The 20,052-nt window shown below is 34.7% G+C and overlaps 2 protein-coding genes across 9 annotated transcripts in view; one reads left to right on the top strand and one right to left on the bottom strand.

Annotated features, from left to right (window-relative positions):
• The first annotated feature begins 291 nt into the window (after nucleotides 1–291).
• Nucleotides 292–9,150, top strand: LOC143253836 (mitoferrin-2-like). Of its 3 annotated transcripts, XM_076508264.1 has the most exons (8): nucleotides 296–418; nucleotides 586–772; nucleotides 2,538–2,632; nucleotides 4,712–4,865; nucleotides 5,363–5,588; nucleotides 6,402–6,458; nucleotides 6,723–7,328; nucleotides 8,323–9,150. In XM_076508264.1, the coding sequence occupies exons 4-7, from the start codon at nucleotides 4,749–4,751 to the stop codon at nucleotides 7,322–7,324; spliced, it is 1,002 nt and encodes a 333-aa protein (XP_076364379.1). In that variant the 5' UTR covers nucleotides 296–418; nucleotides 586–772; nucleotides 2,538–2,632; nucleotides 4,712–4,748; the 3' UTR covers nucleotides 7,325–7,328; nucleotides 8,323–9,150. The 3 variants fall into 3 exon arrangements, with proteins under 3 accessions (XP_076364380.1, XP_076364379.1, XP_076364378.1); XM_076508265.1 differs by lacking the exon at nucleotides 586–772 and having other exon boundaries at nucleotides 292–418; XM_076508263.1 differs by having other exon boundaries at nucleotides 321–772.
• A 1,234-nt stretch (nucleotides 9,151–10,384) lies between these two features.
• LOC143253834 (uncharacterized) overlaps nucleotides 10,385–20,052 on the bottom strand; it is a 100,708-nt gene continuing 91,040 nt past the window's right edge. For all 6 annotated transcript variants that reach the window (XM_076508258.1, XM_076508261.1, XM_076508259.1 and 3 more), the window contains exon 5: nucleotides 10,385–10,812. In XM_076508258.1, coding sequence (XP_076364373.1) covers nucleotides 10,500–10,812 — 313 coding nt within the window. In that variant the 3' untranslated portion in view covers nucleotides 10,385–10,499. The remainder of the gene's footprint in view (nucleotides 10,813–20,052) is intronic.

The raw sequence follows: 20,052 nt of genomic DNA, 5'->3' as shown, positions 1-20,052 counted from the left end.
CTATTAATCTGAAATAGTCACTAATTAAACGTATTTTAATTATATCCGTAATAATTTGTCTGGAACCAAATGTATAGTAATTATTCACCTCGTTTAGTTTTTATTCAGATCTATAAAGTTAACTTTCATTTATTTAGAGGTTATTTTAAAAGTATCAGTAGCAGTTTAATCACTTAATTGTTTAAACGTTTTCACGTCTTTTTTTAAGTTTTCACAAGCAATGTTTTAATCAATTTAATTGTATATATATATATATATCAAATAACAAATATATACGTATACTGACAAGTTTCACTTTCATAATTCAAACTTATCAGTCCTAGATTATTCCGTAGAAGATAAGCACGTGTAGATCGAGTGAGGACTCGGTGGTCGCAAGGACACCTTTGATATAGTAGAATTGACGTGTTATGTTATGGTATGATTTCGACATACTTTTGCAATAATGACGATGTATTTCAGAGAAGGGGCACATAATTGAGAAATTAAGAAAATGTGTAAAAATAATTTATTTAAATAAATATCACACAAATTATTAGTTGTAGTGCTACTATTTTTAGGCCTATCACATTATGAACTTTTTAGAATGTACGAGTGCAGTGTAAGACAAGTTATTAACTTGCACGTGTCGCTGGATTAGTACTACCTCAGCTTGAAGTTTAATGTCAGTGCTGGACAAGTGTGAATTTATATTGGATATTGAAGTGGCTGGACTAAAAAGTTGAAAAATTCATCGTTCCTGCAACATTCATATTTTATATAGCAATTCCAAGTAGGAACTTTTTTAGAAACGTTACACAGTATTTTACACTGTATCTGTTTTATATATTTTTGTCAAAACGTTTTATTATATAAATATTATATTACGTTAGTTACATTAAAAATCTTTCAGTTTAAATTTAAACATGTTAAGAATATAATTGTTTAGCATAAACAACTTAACAATAATATTTCATGTAATCTAAATCCATTTGATAAATTTTAGATTGTTACGAGTAATGAAAAGAATATAGATTCATTGTTTGAGAAAACTTTCATTCTTAAAAACAAAGGCACTTTTGTGTTAGATTAGAATTTATAATTATTCAACAGTGAATGTATTTATATTTATGTATTTATTATTAGTATTGTTATCAATATACAGTAAAATTTGAAGAATTATAGAAGCTTCTAATGAGAATCAATTGTTTTCAAGACAGTTACAAGGAAAAAACTGAACATAATTTCTTACCACTGTTATGTATTTGTTTATTTTAATCAATGAAGGCTTTTTGGGGACTAAGCTTGTATAATTTCTTTTTAATTGTTTGAATTGTGTTGTTTATCAGTATGATCTTTCATTGTAGACACTGCTTTTAATATGTATACATAAGTGATAATTGTATTACATCACTATCAAGTGGCAGTCATTATTTATTAGTACATAATAATCTTAACAAAAATTATTAACTGGTTAAAAAAAACAAAATTGTCATAGTTAAATATTTTGAAGCTCAGTTGAACCACCAGTGTTTGGAGACTCACTAGTAAAATATATTTACAGTACTCAGTGTTACAAAAGATGATTGTTGTAGCTGTAATGCAACGGGTGTTTGTACATTTTCACTTATCTGTAACTGCTGAGGTAAAATGTGGCACAACTGAAGTAGTTGGTTGAAGCATTTTCATGGTAAATAGAAGACAAATCATCATTACAGGTTTTTTTAAATAGTGTTATTTTTATTTGTGTTATGTTTACTTTTATAGTATGTGTACATTTTCATTTGGAAAGGCCCCCTTCTGGTTTTAGGGCTAATAACACTAAGTTCCCTGTAGTGGGCACAGTATGGATAGCTCATTGTGCATAACACAAATTTAGTGTATAAGAAGTCTCCTTAATTTGTCTAAATAAAACATAATAACACATTAACCACAACTATAAATGGTGTACACATCTCCTCAACCTCTTGAAAGATCTAGTTTAACTAATTAGACTTTTCTGTGAGGTTCCTGTTAAAATCTTATAACAAATGAAAATGGTGAGGGTACATCTCAAGGGTTTGCTAAGTGTCATTAAACTTCAGTTTAACGATATATGTATATATATATATATGTTTTTTCATTATTGAGACTTTACTGGAGAGATTTGTAAAAATAGCTGTTTAGAAGAGTAAAATGTTTTTTGTACAAATGAATCAAAAGAACAAGTTTAGACCAACCAAATATTGTGTATGTTACCACTAAGTGCAGTAACCGAGCCAGTCTGTTCCATTGTTCTACCATTGCACTACTTGTCCAAGTATCATGATAACATCTTGTTCAGTTTTGAAGGCAGACCTTGTTGCACTGGTTGATGTTTTCAGTTTGTGCAAGTTTGCCTCATTTAATTATTGAATATTTACGTTGTATATTGTTTTAACATGTTTTATGTGAAATATGTAAAAACTAAATAACAGTTATGTAGGTTATTGCGTGTCCATAGTGCACAATATGTGTAGTTAGTGTACAGAAGTGTTCTCAGCTGTGAAACAGTTTCTTTCATTTCTCTTCATTTACAGGTGTTTGCTTTCATGTGGACAGTACATGTAGCGTGTTCCCATTTTCTACGGTAGAGGTAACCGACCTTGCTTGTTGTGAGACAAGAATATAGGAAGTAAGTGAAAAGTAGACAAAAACAAATTTCTTAAATATATTTTTAATCTGTTTGTTTTAAATTCTGTGTAATTTTTTTGTATCGTCGGAAGTACGAGCAATGAAAACTGTGTTAAAACTGGTTACTGAATATCTGGATTTTATTTTTTTTCTGTAGAAACATGAACAAACCAACAAGCTTAGACTGACAAATGGTTTAACTTTTGACACAGGAACATTTCATTTGGGAGCCTAATTATATTCATGTTGTACTATTTTATAATAATTACGATGTTATGTACTTCTTTAGGTAAGGTTGGAGAGTATTGATGGAAGTCTGGTGGGTGATTGTCATTGGCAAGTAATCCTGGTCTGGTCATGTGTTGATTCTTAAATATGTTAAAAAAATCACCTGTTAGGGTAGCTGTGAGCAGTTTAATTATATAAAAACATTTTTAACATGAAGATCTAATAATATTGGTATCATTAAATTGCATCCACAAGGTGAACTATAAGTTTTGATTTATTGTTCTCCATAAAAAAAAAATTAAGAGTATTCTGATTAACTGTGTATAAATAAATAATCTGTATAAACATTGTGTGTGCATAAATCAACATTTGCTATATTAATCATTAGTTCACGTATGGATGGTTGTCCTAGTTGTTTTTCTTTTGATACTTACATTTGCTGAAATAGGTCAAATGTGGATGTCTGTGATATTCTGTATGTTGTCAAACTTCAGAAAGATTATTTAGTTTTTTTTTGAGTCAGTAATGAAACTATATATGGGATTAATCAACTCTGATGTTCCAGTTACAAATAACTGTTAGTTATCATTTGTTGTTACTATTTGTTTCTCCTTAATAACCAGGATCAAATGTGTTTAATATTTTTATGTTTGTGTACAAATGCAACACTTAATTAGGTTTTAATTACTGAAATAATACTTCTGTGTGGACTTTTTTTTACTTTATGAAAACTGCCTTATGTAATTAGAAAGGAATATTATATATATATGGCACCTGTACCTGTATTATGTCTATCATATTGTAACTGGTTTGATGAGTCCTGGCCTTGTTAACACTGAATCATGCACATATAATGTGATTTTACACATCACAAGATGTTGTTATTTACCTTCTAACTACATCTTATTTCACGGATTGTTAAAATAAAATTAATAAAGGTTAAATTTCAGCCTCATCTTGTCACACTCACTGGGTTGTTCTTGACTTTTTAAAAGATAATTATCTGTGTTGCCATACTTAAAAATAAATTTTGTTTTCCTAAATGTCGAGGTTCCTAAAAGTTACAACACATTGTTTTTAAGAAATTTAAAAAAACTCACCATTTTAAGTTCATAAATAACACACTAAACAAATTTAAAAACATATTCAGAACTACTGCTAATGCAAAACCATCTGTAATGTGTGTTATAACTTGAACAAGACCCAACAGCTGTAGGGAAAAGTTTTGTCTCGCCTAGAGTACTTAGTATTGGAATAGAAGTGTAGTGTTAGCATTTCTCAGTCGTAGATCATTGCTGATCAGTCAGAATCATCTTACAGGTTCATGGAATTTCACAAAAACTTACAGAATATTCCCACATAAACCATAACAGATTTTAATTCTATCCCAACAGTTTATTTAGTAAGGCAGTTATGGAAGTACCTGTCAGAATTATTTTCATTTTGGAAAATTATAACTTTTAACATTATAGTTAAACTTTTTTATGCCAGAAAAGGCTTCATTATTTTTAAAATAAATAGAAATGACTTGAAGTATGAAATATAATTGAAAATTTAGGTTTATATTTAAAATTATATCTTATTCCATTACAATTTGCATTTTACCTGTTTTAACATCACACTGATAATTAATGACAGTAATTGAAAGAAAAGATAAACTTCACTGATTGTACACTTAATACACAATTTTATGTATGTTTACTTGAAAATCACAAAGTTCAGGAATATTTATTTGTTTATTAATGGGAAATACAACAGTAATCAAATGTTCACACAAGAAAGGTTGTCTCGTATGATAAGCTATAGTTTTGGTTGTATTGGAGACAGTCTAACCTTATATGTTTACACACAGTATTCGACCTGCTGACTGTACCAGGACAATTCTGAGAATGGAATACGACGATTATGAATATTTACCTTCCAATAACTCTGTGATCCACATGATTGCAGGAGCTGCAGCAGGTATTATGGAACACTGCATTATTTATCCATTAGACTCAGTGAAGGTACGATTTTATTTATATCTGTTTAACCCTTGCCTTGTCTAGATTGTTAATATACACTCATTCTTTCTATCTTGTATTTCTCTATAAAGTTTACTGATTATATTACATTTATTTTCTTAGTAAAATTGTTCTATTTTTAAGTTTTTAACGTTACAAATTATTTTATTATCTTGCTCTCTACATGTGGTTTTATTTCCAATTCTTTATGTCGTGTTTTTGTTTATTCTGTATTTAATTCTAGGCACTGATAATGTAAGAGGTGTAATATATTGTGTATTCTAAGGGCCTCATTAATATACTAATGTATACTATAAGTAATGCACATTGCCATGTTTGTGATTCAATAAGTATCTGTTAAAATAATTGGCTTGGGGATATCACTAACCTTACAAAACTGTGTTAAGGTGATACTGTGTCACATGTAAAAGAGCTGTAAGGGCAGGAGTTACAAAAATCAAGGTGAAACTCTAGGTTTTATTTTCACTGTTTCTCTCCAGACAAGGATGCAGAGTCTTCAACCAAATCCTAAGGCCACCTACCATTCACTATCAGAAGGTTTGTACAAAATGGTCAGGTTTGAAGGAGTTTTTCGACCTGTCCGAGGAATGAGTGCTGTAGTTTGCGGAGCAGGGCCCGCACATGCACTATACTTTTCTTGTTACGAAAAAATGAAGCGAGTTTTCAGTGGTACTGAAACTGGAGCCCATAGTCCAGTTTCTCAAGGTAAAAATTTGTTACTGTGTCAAATTGTCTAAATTTTTTCCAGTTGCCTCAAGATTCTAGCATAAGAAGTCAAGATGTAGTAGTTTACATCTTTTTAAATGGACAAACTATTGATAATCAGTGTAAGGGTAAAAAATAACTTAGGTTAAGAATCCAGATTGGCTTCTTAAAATGACATCTGCAGGTACATCTGTAGAAAGTTCAGGTTTGATTCCCACCAGCAAGCAAAACTCGTAGCTTTGAATTTTAACTAGAATTTATTAGCCCCCTGGTGTGTGTGTGTAAATTGTAACACTGAAACACATATATCCTATAGTGTAGTTTTATTTTCAGTATTGTTGAAAATGCCCTCAGTAAGTCTGATGGTTTATACAGCTAATACTTTCATTTTAATGCACATAGTGGAGACATCACAGACAGCCTATTGTGGAGACTAGACTTGCATTTAACAACAATTTATTCTTACACAATATGAGTAAATTTAGTAAGTTTTACAGGTATCCAGTTCCAGATGGTATACAGAAAATAGCTGAACTATTCTTATATCTTAAGTAAATTAGGACTTTTAGTTTTCACCTTTGGAGAAAGCTGGGATGTTAGGTGCATTTGTACATCCTAGTGTGTATACATGTCGGATATAAAATGTATTTCTGGCAGACAACATTTTTAAAACTTGTTGGGTGTGAAAACACTATGTCACTCAATGCACTTAATTCTTGAATAAGATGGGCATATTCCTAGGAAGTAACAAATTCTTAATAAGATTTGTTGAACTTTCCAAGCTGCTATTTATGCTTGAAACTTTGTTTACAGGAGCTGCTGGTTGTTTAGCAACATTGGTCCATGATGCAGTAATGACTCCAACAGATGGTAAGATGACTATCTTTGTGTGAGAACGTAACTGATGTGCGTAACCCTAATTATGTTGATTCTGTTATGGTAATAACAGTTAATTTATATCAGAATTTTTACAAAAGGTGCTACCAGTAGAAAGTTATAGATGTTCTAGGATAGGAGTATATGTTTTAGTGGCATGTATACTTTTTCTAATACGTATACGCTTAAGCCTTTTGTGTGTGTGTGTGATTCATAGTTATATGTTTGGATTAATGATGAACTAACTTCAATTTTCAGTTATCAAGCAAAGAATGCAGATGTTCTCTAGCCCATACAGAAACACCATTGATTGTGTGAGAAGAATATGGCAGAGAGAAGGTGTAAGAGCATTCTATCGCAGTTACTCCACCCAATTGTCCATGAACATCCCCTTCCAGAGTATTCACTTTATGACCTATGAGTTTATGCAAAACGTAACAAATGAAAAACGGACGTACAGTCCCACGGCTCACATGGTGTCGGGGGCTGTAGCTGGAGCATTTGCCGCTGCCGTGACTACCCCACTGGACGTGTGTAAGACTTTACTAAACACCCAAGAACGTGAAACTCTTCATGTGATAAAAAAATCCCACGTTAATGGCTTATTTAATGCAGCAGTGACCGTGTACAAGTTCAAAGGTTTGAAAGGCTATTTCCAAGGCTTACAAGCACGAGTAGTTTCACAGGTGCCCTCAACGGCAGTGGCATGGTCAGTTTATGAATTTTTCAAATACGTGCTTCAGTGTAGACACACTTTAAATGACCAAACTGTTGATCAATCAAGCCCAACACCATTGCAGGAAGATCTCTTACCAACAGCAGCTACGGGTACTATTGGTGTAGCTCCAACACCCATGTGAAAGGGTAGGCATAAATTGTTCTGATATGATTATAGTTTATTGGTGGTCATGAATTGCGCTGTTTGCTACATCATTCTTGTTTTCTTAATTAGTGAACGTATGTTGTCATTATGAGATATATGCTATTGTATTCTAATCAGAACTTTAATATTGCCATGATACAATAAACATTAGAATATTGTCATTACGTTGTTATAATACAATGAATACGAGAATATTACTCTATTTAAGACCTCAATAATTTGATTTAGATTACATGAAATACAAAGTTTACAGTTCTGTTGTGTTTCTAAATGTTTCACTGACATCTTTTATCAGGTTGAAGTTATGAACTAGCTTGATAAACCACAGTGCAGTTTTTTTAGTCAGATAATATTTATAACATGTCTTCTCTTAGCATTTCTAGTTCTATGTCACAGTTCCTGGTGGGCTGCTGCACAGTTCCGTTCTACCTTTGCTGTTTTATATGATTCTTAACACACTGTGTAAACATCCTTCTCCAAGCCTGGCTCTGAAGGTGGAGCAACTTAAGAATCATCTCTTAATTTTGTACTTATAAATTTTAATGATGAATTGGTGGTAGACTATAATATTAGTTTTCCTACTTTTATGTGTAAAATATTGTCTGCTTGATATAAAAGTTACTATTGAATTTTGAAGTTAAACTGTCTAAAGCAATGGGATAAAGAGAGAGATAAGTACTGTAACTAAACGTCATAAGTTTTAACATATTTGTAACTTACAGATTCCTATCCTCCAGCTAAGCTCTATAAGGATTATTAGTATCATTATCTCTGTGATCACTGCCTAGTAAAAGGATCACTTTGCAGTGAAACCGAGGTGAACTTATAAAACCAGCTCGCAATTATGTTATGTGCCTTCAGTTTAGTGGTTAAGTCACAGTATATGTATTGTTCATTGATTAATCCATGGTAAAAATGACAGAACTTCTCACTATCGATTGGTATACTTGTTAACAACAATCTTTTTCTTTTCAGTTACTGAAGTCAAAAGAAGTGGAATGTCTAAGGGGGAATCGAGATATTTTTTAAACATCTTACAAAGCATTTTCTTTCCTAATTCAGCAATGTGTTAATTTTTTTTTAAACACGATAACTTGTCAAAGGTTATTTTTCAAATATACAATATTTTAATTGTCCCTTCAGTTTCTTTCTGTTGTTTTGATTTAGAACTGAAACAAGAATAGCTAAAGTTTTCTAAAGATGTGTGCCTTTCTCAAGAACATCTGCCAAAAGAGTAAGGTTTTTACAGTTCTGAAGCTTGCTAGATAACAAGATAATAAACCACATGTAAGTTGTAAGAAGTAATTTCCATTAATAGGGTAAAGCCAGAAAAGATATGAGCTGTACATGTCTGTGTACATAGGAACAAGCAATAATCAGTGGAGCTAATTGTTTAATTATGATTACCTTTTCCAAGGCATCATAAATTACATTGATAGTACATAATAAGACCTGAAATTTTCCTTTACTGGCAAACTTTAGGAGATACTTTTCTACAACATGAAACCATCATTTTGTCGACACCTCTGTAGTGGTCACAGATTAAGTCAATTTACCAACAGGATTGCTTTCAGTAATTATCAAGAACTGGTTGTTTGAGTTACTCAGAATTATATGTTTAGTTATTAGCTTCTATAAGCACATGGCATTGATTAGTAGAAATTTTCTTGGTTCCTTAAAAAAAGAACATTCCTTTATTTTAAAAGTCATTTATTAGCAAAAAGATGAAATTTGCCTATAAGAGAAATGTTTGTACTTTATCTGATGTGTTAATTCTTTATAAATAAATAAACGTATATTTAATGTTTGTTTTGGATGTGTGCTAACATGCAGAAGGTGGTAAAACATGACCTATTACTATTCTATACCCAAAACTTCCACCTCGTGATGTTTTCTGTAAATGTATTTGAGTCACAGAATTACTTTTTATGGTTCAAAGTGCTCTCTTGTATCTTTAAAAATATTAAATACCCTAAACGTCAAAACGTTGAGTAAACTACTGAATAAATCTTCTGCTGCTTCAAAATGTAAGAATTTTGATTTAAAAAAATAATTACGCTTTGCCAAAACATAGAAAGCAGACTACAGCCTGAAGTAGAAAATTTGGTTTACAAAAACTGGCTGCATTTCTTCTCGTAAAAAAAACATTTTAATTTCTCAAATTTTTCTGTCAGAAATACAGTTGACCTTGTCTTTGACTTCAATAAGGTCACATCTATTGAGTTGAATTTGCTGGTAAACCTTGATACCCAATTTTAGAAACATCCCAATAGCTGATTGGTCAATACTTAACAGTTCTGGTTGGAAAGTATACCAGGTTCTCTAGCATGGGTCTGGCACACACATAGCTCCAACTTCTTGTCAACATATACTTTTGAAAAAGTTTCATTGTACCGGTACATTAATTTCTAGAACCATAAGATCACACATAAAACATTCCAAGAGTTCAAATGTTGTGACAGTTTTCTTTACATTCACTTATTTAAACCAACCATAACTACAGCTGAAGAACTGAGCTATTAGTTCATACAACTAATTTCCAACAGACAGTTATTAGTGTCACAAAACTTAATCAATAGATCATATACTCAAAATATTACTATCATTATTATTAATTCATTAGTGACATGACTCACCAAAATTAGAGTTTAATTATTACTTAATATTATTCCAAATCTTATGTTATTAAGTAATGAGCTCATGTAGTCACCCAGCTCGTGTTGTTTGACAAAAAAAAAAGAAAAAGTTACATTTTAAAAAGTCCTTTCAAACTACCTAACAGGTTCAATACCACAATGTACCACATCCATGTTGTTCCGTGGCCAACCTGATAAAACTCATCTTCATGCCATCAGTGATGCATCTTCTTTTAGTGTAACATGAATATTTTGCTAATTTCTGTATACCTAGTTGTATTAAAAATTACTGAAAACAAAGAAAATGTGACTGTTGGAAGACTTCAATTTCCTTGTTCAAGAGTAAAACAGTCCCACAAAGTTTCAATAAATAGTCATAATAGTCTCTGATAAAGAGAGGATTTCTTACTAAAATTCTGAACATTTTATCAAAACAGGTGTACTATTTACAATAATTTATCTAATGGACGTACAATCCACCTAAAAAACATGAAACTGAAAGAAAGAAAGAACAAGTTACTCTGAGTCATTATTTAACTGTTCTGTAAATTCATCTAACTTACAACATATCTTCTGTTCAAAGTCATCCATCTGCTGTCTAAACTTGATAGACAGCTGGTTCTCCAGGGCCTGAAGTTGGCCCTCTAGAAGTTCTTTGATTTGTAAGTTCAGCTGTTGCTGACAAGTTTGGAAACATTCTCGTAGACTGACTTGGAGCTCTGCTGTCATTCTTTGAGAGTGTTCTTCAAGCTGCTTTTCTATCAATTCCACAAACTTTTGCTCCAATTTCTGGATAGTTTCATGGAAGTTTTTATTGGAAATTTGATCCCTACAAAACACAGGAACAAGTTATATCATTAATTAGTTCTTCAAACATAAACAGCAAAGCTCAGAAATAAAATGCGCAATTCTTATCAACCTTATTTTTTCACCTAGCTAAGTAATTATCAACCTCCTATCCTCACCTAGCCAAGTAATTATCTACCATCTTAAGCAGAGTTCTTACCAAACTTAGGTCACAACCTAGCCAAGTAATTATCAAATTTCAGTCACTACCAAGCAGACTTCTTATCAAACTTCAATCATTACCTAACCAAGTAATTATCAACCTTCTATCCTCACCTAACCAAGTAATTATCAACCTTCTATCCTCACCTTGCCAAGTAATCATCAACCTTCTATCCTCACATTACCAAGTAATCATCAACCTTCTATCCTCACCTTACCAAGTAATCATCAACCTTTTATCCACACCTAGCCAAGTAATTATCAAACTTCAGTCACTAACGAGTAGAGTTCTTTTCAATATTCAGTCACTACCTAGCAGAGTTATTATGAAAAGTCAGTCACTACCTAGCAGAGTTCTTATCAAACCTCAATCCTCACCGAGTCAAGAAATTATCAACCTTCTATCCTCACCGAACCAAGTAATTATCAACCTTCTATCCTCACCGAGCCAAGTAATTATCAACCTTCTATCCTCACCTAGCAGAGTTCTTACCAAACTTCAGTCATTACCTAGCCAAGTAATTATCAACCTTCTCTCCTCACCTAGCCATGTAATTAACAACCATCTATCCTCACCTGGCCAAGTAATTATGAACCTTCTATCCTCACCTAGCCAAGTAATCATCAACCTTCTATCCTCAACAGGCCAAGTTATCATCAACCATGTATCCTCACCTAGCTGAGTAATCATCAACCTTCTATCCTCACCAGGCCAAGTAATCATTAACCATGTATCCTCACCTAGCAGAGTTCTTATCAAACTTCAATCATTACCTAGCCAAGTAATTATCAACCTTCTATCCACATCTAGCTGAGTAATCATGAACCTTCTATCCTCACCTAGCCAAGTAATTATCAATCTTAAGTCACGACCTAGCAGAGTTATTATGAAAAGTCAGTCACTACCTAGCAGAGTTCTTATCAAATCTCAATCCTCATCTAGACAAGAAATTATCAACCTTCATTCTCACCGAGCCAAATAATTATCAACCTTCTATCCTCACCTAGCTGAATGATCATCAACCATCTATCATCACCTAGCAGAGTTCTTATCAACCTTCAGTCACAACCTAGCCAAATAATTATCAACCTTCTATCCTCACCTAGCAGAGTTCTTACCAAACTTCAGTCATTACCTAGCCAAGTAATTATCAACCTTCTATCATCACCTAGCAGAGTTCTTACCAAACTTCAGTCATAACCTAGCCAAGTAATTATCAACCTTCTATCATCACCTAGCAGAGTTCTTATCAAACCTCAATCATTACCAATCCAAGTAATTATTAACCTTCTATCCCCACCTAGCCAAGTAATTATCAACCTTCTATCCTCACCTTACCAAGTAATCATCAACCTTCTATCCCCACCTTACCAAGTAATCATCAACCTTTTATCCACACCTAGCCAAGTAATTATCAAACTTCAGTCACTAACGAGTAGAGTTCTTTTCAATATTCAGTCACTACCTAGCAGAGTTATTATGAAAAGTCAGTCACTACCTAACAGAGTTCTTATCAAACCTCAATCTTCACCGAGTCAAGAAATTATCAACCTTCTATCCTCACCGAGCCAAGTAATTATCAACCTTCTATCCTCACCTAGCTGACTAATCATCAACCATCTATATTCACCTAGCAGAGTTCTTATCAAACTTCAGTCACAACCTAGCCAAATAATTATCAACCTTCTATCCTCACCTAGCAGAGTTCTTACCAAACTTCAGTCATTACCTAGCCAAGTAATTATCAACCTTCTCTCCTCACCTAGCCATGTAATTAACAACCATCTATCCTCACCTGGCCAAGTAATTATGAACCTTCTATCCTCACCTAGCCAAGTAATCATCGACCTTCTATCCTCAACAGGCCAAGTAATCATCAACCATGTATCCTCACCTAGCTGAGTAATCATCAACCTTCTATCCTCACCAGGCCAAGTAATCATTAACCATGTATCCTCACCTAGCAGAGTTCTTATCAAACTTCAATCATTACCTAGCCAAGTAATTATCAACCTTCTATCCACACCTAGCTGAGTAATCATGAACCTTCTATCCTCACCTAGCCAAGTAATTATCAATCTTAAGTCACTACCTAGCAGAGTTATTATGAAAAGTCAGTCACTACCTAGCAGAGTTCTTATCAAATCTCAATCCTCATCTAGCCAAGAAATTATCAACCTTCATTCTCACCGAGCCAAATAATTATCAACCTTCTATCCTCACCTAGCTGAATGATCATCAACCATCTATCATCACCTAGCAGAGTTCTTATCAACCTTCAGTCACAACCTAGCCAAGTAATTATCAACCTTCTATCATCACCTAGCAGAGTTCTTACCAAACTTCAGTCATTACCTAGCCAAGTAATTATCAACCTTCTATCATCACCTAGCAGAGTTCTTATCAAACGTCAATCATTACCTAGCCAAGTAATTATCAACCTTCTATCCTCACCTAGCAGAGTTCTTACCAAACTTCAGTCATCACCAATCCAAGTAATTATTAACCTTCTATCCCCACCTAGCCAAGTAATTATCAAACTTTTATCCTCACCTACCCAAGTAATTATCAAACTTCAGTCACTAACGAGCAGAGTTCTCATCAATATTCAGTCACTACCTAGCACAGTTCTTATCAAATTTCAATCATTACCTAGCCAAGTAATCATCAACCTTCTTTCCTCACATAGCAAAGTAATTATCAACCTTCTGTCCTCACCTAGCAGAGTTCTTATCAAACTTCAGTCACTACCTAGCAAAGTAATTATCAACCTTCTATCATCACCTAGCAGAGTTCTTACCAAACTTCAGTCATTACCTGGCCAAGTAATTATCAACCTTCTATCATCACCTAGCAGAGTTCTTATCAAACCTCAATCATTACCTCGCCAAGTAATTATCAACCTTCTCTCCCCACCTAGCCAATTAATTATCAAACTTCAGTCATTACCTAGCCAAGTAATTAGAAACCTTCTATCATCACCTAGCAGAGTACTTACCAAACTCCAGTCATTACCTAGCCAAGTAATTATCAACCTTCTCTCCCCACCTAGCAAAGTAATTATCAACCTTCTATCCTCACCTCGCCAAGTAATTATCAACCTTCTGTCCTCACCTAGCCAAGTAATTATCAACCTTCTATCCTCACCTAGCCAAGTAATCATCAACCTTCTATCCTCACCTGGCCAAGTAATCATCAACCATGTATCCTCACCTAGCCAAGTAATCATCAACCATGTATCCTCACCTGGCCAAGTAATTATCTACCTACTATCCTCACCTAGCCAAGTAATTATCCACCTACTATCCTCACCTAGCCAAGTAATTATCAAACTTCAGTCACTACATAGCAGAGTTCTTATCAAACCTAAATCATTACCTCGCCAAGTAATTATTAACCTTCTCTCCTCACCTAGCCAAGTAATTATCTACCATCTTAAGCAGAGTTCTTACCAAACTTAGGTCACAACCTAGCCAAGTAATTATCAAACTTCAGTCACTACCAAGCAGACTTCTTAAACTTCAATCATTACCTAACCAAGTAATTATCAACCTTCTATCCTCACCAACCAAGTAATTATCAACCTTCTATCCTCACCGAGCCAAGTAATTATCAACCTTCTATCCTCACCGAGCCAAGTAATTATCAACATTCTATCCTCACCGAGCCAAGTAATTATCAACCTTCTATCCTCACCTGGCCAAGTAATTATCAACCTTCTATCCTCACCTAGCCAAGTAATCATCAACCATGTATCCTCACCTAGCTGAGTAATCATCAAATTTCTATCCTCACCAGGCCAAGTAATCATCAACCTTCTATCCTCACCTAGCTGAGTAATCAACAACCATCTATCATCACCTAGCAGAGTTCTTATCAAACTTCAGTCACAACCTAGCCAAATAATTATCAAACTTCTATCCTCACCTAGCAGAGTTCTTACCAAACTTCAGTCATTACCTAGCCAAGTAATTATCAACCTTCTATCATCACCTAGCAGAGTTCTTACCAAACTTCAGTCATCACCAATCCAAGTAATTCTTAACCTTCTATCCCCACCTAGCCAAGTAATTATCAAACTTCATTCACTACAGAGCAGAGTTCTTATCAAACTTCAGTCACTACCTAGCCAAGTAATTATCAACCTTCTATCCTTACCTAGCTGAGTAATAATCAACCTTCTATCCTAACCTAGTCAAGTAATCATCAATCTTTTATCCTCACCTACCCAAGTAATTATCAAACTTCAGTCACTAACAAGCAGAGTTCTCATCAATATTCAGTCACTACCTAGCACAGTTCTTATCAAATTTCAATCATTAACTAGCCAAGTGATCATCAACCTTCTATCCTCACATAGCCAAGTAATTATCAACCTTCTGTCCTCACCTAGCAGAGTTCTTATCAAACTTCAGTCACTACCTAGCAAAGTAATTATCAACCTTCTATCATCACCTAGCAGAGTTCTTATCAAACATCAATCATTACCGTGCCAAGTAATTATCAACCTTCTCTCCCCACCTAGCCAATTAATTATCAAACTTCATTCACTACAGAGCAGAGTTCTTATCAAACTTCAGTCATCACCAAGCAAAGTAATTATCAACCATCTATCCTCACCTGGCCAAGTAATAATCAACCTTCGATCCCTACCTAACAGAGTTCTTACCAAACTTCAGTCATCACCAAGCCAAGTAATTATGAACCTTCTATCATCACCTAGCAGAGTACTTACCAAACTCCAGTCATTACCTAGCCAAGTGATTATCAACCTTCTATCCTCACATAGCCAAGTAATTATCAAACTTCAGTTACTACCTAGAACAGTTCTTATCAAACTTCATTCACTACCGAGCAGAGTTCTTATCAAACTTCAGTCACTACCTAGCCAAGTAATTATCAACCTTCTATCCTCACTGAGCCAAGTAATTATCAACTTTCTGTCCTCACCTGGCAAAGTAATTATCAACCTTTTATCCTCACCTAACCAAGTAATTATCAACCTTCTATCCTCACCTTGCCAAGTAATCAACCTTCTTTCCTCACCTTACCAAGTAATCATCAACCTTCTTTCCTCACCTTGCCAAGTAATCATCAACCTTCTATCCTCACCTTGCCAAGTAATCATCAACCTTCTATCCTCACCTTGCCAAGTAATCATCAAACTTCTATCCTCACCTTACCAAGTAATCATCAACCTACTATCCTCACCTTGCCAAGTGATCATCAACCTTTTATCCACACCTAGCCAAGTAATTATCAAACTTCAGTCACTAACGAGTAGAGTTCTTTTCAATATTCAGTCACTACCTAGCAGAGTTATTATGAAAAGTCAGTCACTACCTAGCAGAGTTCTTATCAAACCTCAATCATTACCTAGCCAAGTAATTATCAACCTTCTATCCTCACCTAGCAGAGTTCTTACCAAACTTCAGTCATCACCAATCCAAGTAATTATTAACCTTCTATCATCACCTAGCAGAGTTCTTACCAAACTTCAGTCATTACCTAGCCAAATAATTATCAACCTTCTATCCTCACCTAGCACAGTTCTTACCAAACGTCACTCATAACCTAGCCAAGTAATTATCAAACTTCTATACAAACCTAGCCAAGTAATTATCAACCTTCTATCCTCACCTAGCCAAGTAATTATCAACCTTCTATCCTCACCTAGTTGAGTAATCGTCAACCATCTATCCTCACCTGACCAAGTAATCATCAACCATCTATCTTCACCTAGCAGAGTACTTATCAAAATTCAGTCACTACCGAGCAGAGTTCTTATCAAACTTCAGTCACTACCGAGCAGAGTTCTTATCAAACTTCAGTCACTACCTAGCCAAGAAATTATCAACCTTCTATCCTCACCTAGCAGAGTTCTTATCAAACTTCACACATTACCTGGCCAAGAAATTATCAAACTTCTATCCTTACCTAGCCAAGTAATTATCAACCTTCAATCCTCACTGAGCCAAGTAATTATGAACCTTCTATCCTCACCGAGCTGAGTAATTATCCACCTTCTATCCTCACCAGAGCTGGTAATTATCAACGTTCTATCCACACCAAGCCAAGTAATTATCAACCTTCTATCCTCACCTAGCCAAGTTATCATCAACCATCTATCCTCACCCAGCAGAGTTCTTATCAAACTTCAGTCACAACTTAGCCAAATAAGTATCAACCTTCTCTCCTCTCCTAGCTGAGTAATCATCAACCATCTATCATCACCTGACCAAGTAATTATCAACCTTCTATCCTCACCTAGCTGAGTAATCATCAACCTTCTATCCTCACCTAGCAGAGTTCTTATCAAAATTCAATCATTACCAGCAGAGTTTTATCAAACCTCAATCATTACCTCGCCAAGTAATTATCAACTTTCTCTCCTAACCTAGCGAAATAATTATCAACCTTCTATCCTTACCTAGCAGAGTTCTTACCAAACTTCAGTCATCACCAAGCCAAATAATTATTAACCTTCTATCCCCACCTAGCCAAGTAATTATCCAACTTCTATCCTTACCTATCCAAGTAATCATCAACCTTCTATCCTCACCTAGCCAAGTAATTATCAACCTTCTATCCTCACCGAGCCAAGTAAGTATCAACCTTAATCCTCACCTAGCTGAGTAATCATCAACCTTCTATCCTCACCCAGCTGAGTAATCATCAACCATCTATACTCACCTAGCTGAGTAATCATCAACCATCTATACTCACCTAGCTGAGTAATCATCAACCATCTATACTCACCTGACCAAGTAATTATCAACATCCTATCCTCACTTAGCAGAGTTCTTATCAAAATTCAGTCACTACCAGCAGAGTTCTTATCAAACCTCAATCCTCACATACCCAAGAAATTATCAACCTTCATTCTCACCAAGCCAAGTAATTATCAACCTTCAATCCTCACCGATCCAAGTAATTATCAACTTTCTATCCTCACCTAGTAGAGTACTTATCAAACTTCAGTCATCACCAATCCAAGTAATTATCAACCTTCTATCATCACTTAGCAGAGTTCTTACCAAACTTCAGTCATTACCAAGCCAAGTAATTATCAACCTTCTATCATCACATAACAGGGTTCTTACCAATCTTCAGTCATCACCAATCCAAGTAATTATCAACCTTCTATCATCACCTAGCAGAGTTCTTACCAAACTTCAGTCATTACCAAGCCAAGTAAATATCAACCTTCTATCATCACATAACAGGGTTCTTACCAAACTTCAGTCATTACATTCCCAAGTAATTATTAACCTTCTATCATCACCTAGCTGAGTAATCGTCAACCATCTATCCTCATCTGACCAAGTAATCATCAACCATCTATCTTCACCTAGCAGAGTACTTATCAAAATTCAGTCACTACCAGCAGAGTTCTTATCAAACTTCAGTCACTACCGAGCAGAGTTCTTATCAAACTTCAGTCACAACCTAGCCAAGAAATTATCAAACTTCTATCCTTACCTAGCCAAGTAATTATCAACCTTCAATCCTCACTGAGCCAAGTAATTATGAACCTTCTATCCTCACCGAGTCAAGTAATTATCCACCTTCTATCCTCACCGAGCCAAGTAATTATCAACGTTCTATCCACACCAAGCCAAGTAATTATCAACCTTCTATCCTCACCTAGCCAAGTTATCATCAACCATCTATCCTCACCCAGCAGAGTTCTTATCAAACTTCAGTCACAACTTAGCCAAATAAGTATCAACCTTCTCTCCTCTCCTAGCTGAGTAATCATCAACCATCTATCATCACCTGACCAAGTAATTATCAACCTTCTATCCTCACCTAGCTGAGTAATCATCAACCTTCTATCCTCACCTAGCAGAGTTCTTATCAAAATTCAATCATTACCAGCAGAGTTTTATCAAACCTCAATCATTACCTCGCCAAGTAATTATCAACTTTCTCTCCTAACCTAGCGAAATAATTATCAACCTTCTATCCTTACCTAGCAGAGTTCTTACCAAACTTCAGTCATCACGAAGCCAAATAATTATTAACCTTCTATCCTCACCTAGCTGGTAATTATCAAACTTCTATCCTTACCTAGCCAAGTAATCATCAACCTTCTATCCTCACCTAGCTAAGTAATTATCAACCTTCTATCCTCACCGAGCCAAGTAAGTATCAACCTTTAATCCTCACCTAGCTGAGTAATCATCAACCTTCTATCCTCACCTAGCTGAGTAATCATCAACCATCTATACTCACCTAGCTGAGTAATCATCAACCATCTATACTCACCTGACCAAGTAATTATCAACATCCTATCCTCACTTAGCAGAGTTCTTATCAAAATTCAGTCACTACCAGCAGAGTTCTTATCAAACCTCAATCCTCACATACCCAAGAAATTATCAACCTTCATTCTCACCAAGCCAAGTAATTATCAACCTTCTATCCTCACCGATCCAAGTAATTATCAACTTTCTATCCTCACCTAGTAGAGTACTTATCAAACTTCAGTCATCACCAATCCAAGTAATTATCAACCTTCTATCATCACTTAGCAGAGTTCTTACCAAACTTCAGTCATTACCAAGCCAAGTAATTATCAACCTTCTATCATCACATAACAGGGTTCTTACCAAACTTCAGTCATCACCAATCCAAGTAATTATCAACCTTCTATCATCACCTAGCAGAGTTCTTACCAAACTTCAGTCATTACCAAGCCAAGTAATTATCAACCTTCTATCATCACATAACAGGGTTCTTACCAAACTTCAGTCATTACATTGCCAAGTAATTATCAACCTTCTATCATCACCTAGCTGAGTAATCGTCAACCATCTATCCTCATCTGACCAAGTAATCATCAACCATCTATCTTCACCTAGCAGAGTACTTATCAAAATTCAGTCACTACCAGCAGAGTTCTTATCAAACTTCAGTCACTACCGAGCAAAATTCTTATCAAATTTCAGTCACTACCGAGCAGAGTTCTTATCAAACTTCAGTCACTACCGAGCAGAGTTCTTATCAAACTTCAGTCACAACCTAGCCAAGAAATTATCAACCTTCTATCCTCAC

Source organism: Tachypleus tridentatus, chromosome 6 (assembly GCF_004210375.1).
Source record: "Tachypleus tridentatus isolate NWPU-2018 chromosome 6, ASM421037v1, whole genome shotgun sequence".
Classification (NCBI taxonomy): Eukaryota; Metazoa; Arthropoda; class Merostomata; order Xiphosura; family Limulidae; genus Tachypleus; species Tachypleus tridentatus.
The sequence above is the reverse complement of the archived record's forward strand: the minus strand, read 5'-3'. Positions and strand labels throughout refer to the sequence as shown.

Bases quoted from the DNA above. Each gene is read 5' to 3' on its own strand.
- LOC143253836 (XM_076508265.1), top strand. From the start codon at position 4,749: ATGGAATACGACGATTATGAATATTTACCTTCCAATAACTCTGTGATC. The intron at 5,589-6,401 runs GTAAAAATTTGT...CTTTGTTTACAG, and splicing joins CCATAGTCCAGTTTCTCAAG to GAGCTGCTGGTTGTTTAGCA. The intron at 6,459-6,722 runs GTAAGATGACTA...TTCAATTTTCAG, and splicing joins AGTAATGACTCCAACAGATG to TTATCAAGCAAAGAATGCAG.